At 41.5% G+C, this 3,962-nt stretch overlaps 1 protein-coding gene across 1 annotated transcript in view; it reads right to left on the bottom strand.

The window, feature by feature from the left end:
* Nucleotides 1-1,865, bottom strand: part of LOC107285841 (retinol dehydrogenase 12) — a 15,302-nt gene extending 13,437 nt beyond the window's left edge. Inside the window, exons 1-2 of the mRNA XM_015814101.1 lie at nucleotides 1,678-1,865; nucleotides 1,153-1,271 (exon numbers count right to left, since the gene is read on the bottom strand). Coding sequence (XP_015669587.1) covers nucleotides 1,153-1,271; nucleotides 1,678-1,760 — 202 coding nt within the window. The 5' untranslated portion in view covers nucleotides 1,761-1,865. The remainder of the gene's footprint in view (nucleotides 1-1,152; nucleotides 1,272-1,677) is intronic.
* Nucleotides 1,866-3,962: the final 2,097 nt, after the last annotated feature.

Raw genomic sequence — 3,962 nt, 5'->3', positions numbered from 1 at the left:
CAGGGTGTAGCTATGACACAAAAAGAAGAAAAGCAAAAAACACAACTACTCTCATTTACCCCATCTCCACGGTTGGAGGTCAGCACTTATCCAGCTAGCTCAAGTTACAGTACCAATTGTAAATGGTAAACTAGGTCAGAATTACAGGTGATCGTTGGTTAATAACCACTCGTTCAATAATCACTGAAATTTGCAGTGCTGCTGAAGGAACTCCAACCATCACAGCATCCCATAGTCCTGTGGTCACCATTTGTGACCTTTTTCACTGGCTTCCTACAAGCAAAGTCAATGGGGAAACCAGCAAGAGATCGCAAATGGCAACCACAACCCATCCTTGTTCAATGACAATGTGGAATTTAACGCCACTGGAAATGCCCGAGCTGCTGCCACTAAGCAACACAGTCACATGACATCATGTTTTAGAACTGCATTGTTGAGAGACAGAAATTTGAGTCTCAGTTGCTGTTGTTAACCAAGAATTACCTGTACTGAATTGCTGCAGTGTCAAAATCAGCAGCAGGACATTAATGGAAAGAAGTCTATTTCATAAAGTGAAATACTATAGAGGAGACCTTACTTGTGTTCATACAATATGTTTACCCAGGTGAGCTACAAATCTTAGCTGTTGTTTTGTGTTCAGTATATTGTGCAAGCTCAGTTTATGGCATAATGTACTAAGTGAACAAAAAAGTGGCTTAATTCTATAATCAGCTAAAGTATATTCTTGTATACTAACAAGAGGTATTGTGACACAAACTGGAATTGGGCAATCTGTACATTTTGAGAAATCCCACTGTACATGTCAACAAAAACCTTGAAAAGCTGCAGCATCTTTAGTGTTACTAGTTGACTTCTGAGAAAAAGTCAACTGCCAGAGACAGGAATTCAGCCTTGACTGCAAGCATGAAGGTTGAGTTGTGTTGGCTGAGAATTTGCAGCTTAAGCAGGATTACTGTCAATGTTGACTATATATTACAATGTATTTAAAAAGAGGAGACAATTTTTCTCAAAATCTGAATTTCCCAGAACTGTATTACATTCTACTGATGAACTTTGATTCTGCTGGAAAGACAAAGTTCCCTGTCCATTCCTTTTATTACAATTCCTACCATTCTGGGGGCTACAAAGGATAAGCACACATGAATAACTTGCCTCTTCTTGCAAGGTCTCGCGCAGTTTCCTTCCCTATACCAGTGTTGGCTCCTGTGATCACTACAATTTTTCCATTCAGTTGTGCTGTAGACTTGCACACCCTTCCTCCAAAATACTTCCTATAAAATATAAATGAATTGAATGGCTGAGTTTTTAAAATTCAGTCCCACGCTGCAGTATTCACAATGCAAAAGCTATGCAATTTGTCACCGAAATCCAAGTTAGCTTCTCATGCGTTTATAATACACACAAACACAAACACACACACACACACACACATTCACGGGGTGGTGGGGGTGGTGGAGGGAATATTCTGCACGTACATTCTTTGTAACAGGGAAAATCCCAATTCACCAGAAATCGAGAGAGCGCTAATACAGTACATCATTATACAGGCCAGTATTATACAAATAACGGATTTAACGCTTTTTAAAAATGTCAGTAGTTTTTTTTTTCTTTTTGAAGTTGCACTGGCGAGAGTTTTCCAGGCCACAAGAGTTAAGTCAAATCAATTCCACTACAAACCTGATATACGGCACTAGCATAAATACCGAAAGAGGGACCAAGAACAAGAAAGGCAGCGCCGACCCCAGGAATCCTAGCATCATCGCCCCGTTGTCTGGTCCGTTCGCTTTGCTTCTTGCGGGAGAATTGCTCAGTCGAAAGGAAGGGGCTCTTCCTCAATGGAGCCGAGGCTAATAAAGGCGCGACATCTGAGGTTCCTCGGAAGGGAGGCGCTACAGGCTCCGAAGAGGCGGCGAACCAGCCTGAATTTCCGGTGAAACGGCATCAGCCGCTGCAGGTTGAGGGGATGCAAGGGATGCTCCTTTCCCCCCTCCCTTCTAATACAGAACGTTTTCATTATTTGAATGTGAAATGTACCACCCACGTTTCGGTTTCGGCAGGAGCAGGCTGCCCTACCTCTGGCGTGGCGTTAGAAGATTTAAGTTTGGAGCCGAAGAGCCTGTGTGGTCCACGAGCCGATCAGAAATATAACATTTAAGGTGCAACGCAAAAGATCAGAGTTTTCGGCTTTCGAGGATACATAGCCTCTTCCTTTCTATTGTGAGGGGGTGAACGGTTGGGGAATTCTGGGAGTTGAAGTCCACATGCCTTAAAATTGTCAAGGTTGAGAAACACTGGGGTGGAGAGTGGGGTGTAAGTGCTATCCGCTACATGCCGCGTGAATGAAATTCGGCATCTTTGTGTGTCTTCCAAGTCATAACAAGGATTGTATGCACAATATTTTCTAGCCCAGTTGTGTGTTTTGTTTTCTGTAACACTACACGTAACTTTTAGTTGACGGGATAAGAGAACTATATATTGTTTTGCAGAAGAATCCGGAGCATCCATGGGGAGAGGGGGCAAGAGATATCAAAAAGTCAAGATGGCTGCTATGACCAAATAATCAAAGCCCCACCTCTTTTTAATGTGAATTCCTGGAGCAATGCATTTTGTCCATGGAAGATTAGGGATCTAGATTAGGGATCTTAGCTTGCACAGGATACCATGAGCACAATTTTAGTAAAATAGGGCTTTGGTTGTGCTTGTGTCATGCACGTCAAAACTGACCACTATTGTGCTTGTATCATACAGGTCAAAACTGATCACTACAGTATTGCCCTTATTATTTCAGGGAATGCAACACGGTATATGCATGACTAAGGCTGGCAACCTAGTCTACACCATATTTAACTTACTAAAAAGGATTATGCAAAAGCGTCAGCTGTCCTACATCATGATGGGTGACAGAAGTCAACGTCTATGGATCTCATCTGGTGACCGGAAAATGGAAAATGTGAAGAAGGATGTTTAGTGGAATAGTAAAGTGAAAGAGGATCAGGTGTGAAAAAATGCATATCAGAGTATGATTGTTTCCCAGAATGAGAATAAATAATGTAAAATGTGTATAGAGAGAAAAAAGTAGTTGCAGGGGATGTAATCAACAAGGACAAGGAACAGATAGCCTTAAAAGAAAGCAAGTAAATAACAATTTTAGTGGAAACAAAATATGGAAATTATGCGAAGAGTGTGATCGCATACAAGATCTTTCTCCAGTAGAAGTAGTGTATACCTTTTTTTAATGAAAATTATCAGCACTTTTGATCAGTGACGTCATCAAAGTAAACAAACCCACGTGCTGATTACGTCAGCAGGTCATGGCCCTAAACGGAAGTGACGTGCTCAGCCCCCACCCTCCGGATGTGACATGCTGGCCTAATCCCATCAAGAGTGGCAGTCAACCCTCTGGATACATGATTAGGTTAACCCTAGACTAATTCTATGGACATTCAAAACCGAAAAAAGCTAAGTAAACTGAATAATTAGCAGAGGCCTGTGTTTTTGGGAAACAAGCCCTACTTTGGGGAGCTGTGAAATAAAAAAATAAAAAAGGCTTTTTATTTCTAATCGTTCTAGCCTAATGACGCTTTTAATTTTTGTGGAGTTTTAAAAATCAGTGCCTCAAAAGCTGGGGAAAAAGGAGCCCCTAAAAGGCAGCCAGAGCCTGCATTTAACCCCTTTTTTCTAAGAGGTATTTATTTCTAGGTGGCTTTAAAATTATTTCCTCGAATGCAGGGGGAAAAACAAAGAAACCACGGCCCTTTTAAAACCCACAGCTGGTTTTTACCTTTGTAAAAATCTAAAGACACATATTTTGCCATTTGCACCCTGAATAAAATTTATTCTGTCCCCACTATAGCAAAAAACAAGGAATATTAACAGGAATTAAAATGCTCACAAGAGGCAAGCAGCCAGGCGGCAAGTAGGGGTTTAAAACTTGTTCAGGCGTGTCAGGACCGCGATTCCGC

This window comes from Protobothrops mucrosquamatus, unplaced genomic scaffold, assembly GCF_001527695.2.
Source record: "Protobothrops mucrosquamatus isolate PMUCROS unplaced genomic scaffold, P.Mucros_1.0 scaffold218, whole genome shotgun sequence".
Lineage (NCBI taxonomy): Eukaryota > Metazoa > Chordata > Lepidosauria > Squamata > Viperidae > Protobothrops > Protobothrops mucrosquamatus.
Note: the sequence above shows the minus strand (reverse complement) of the source record. Positions and strands in the feature narration are given on the sequence as shown.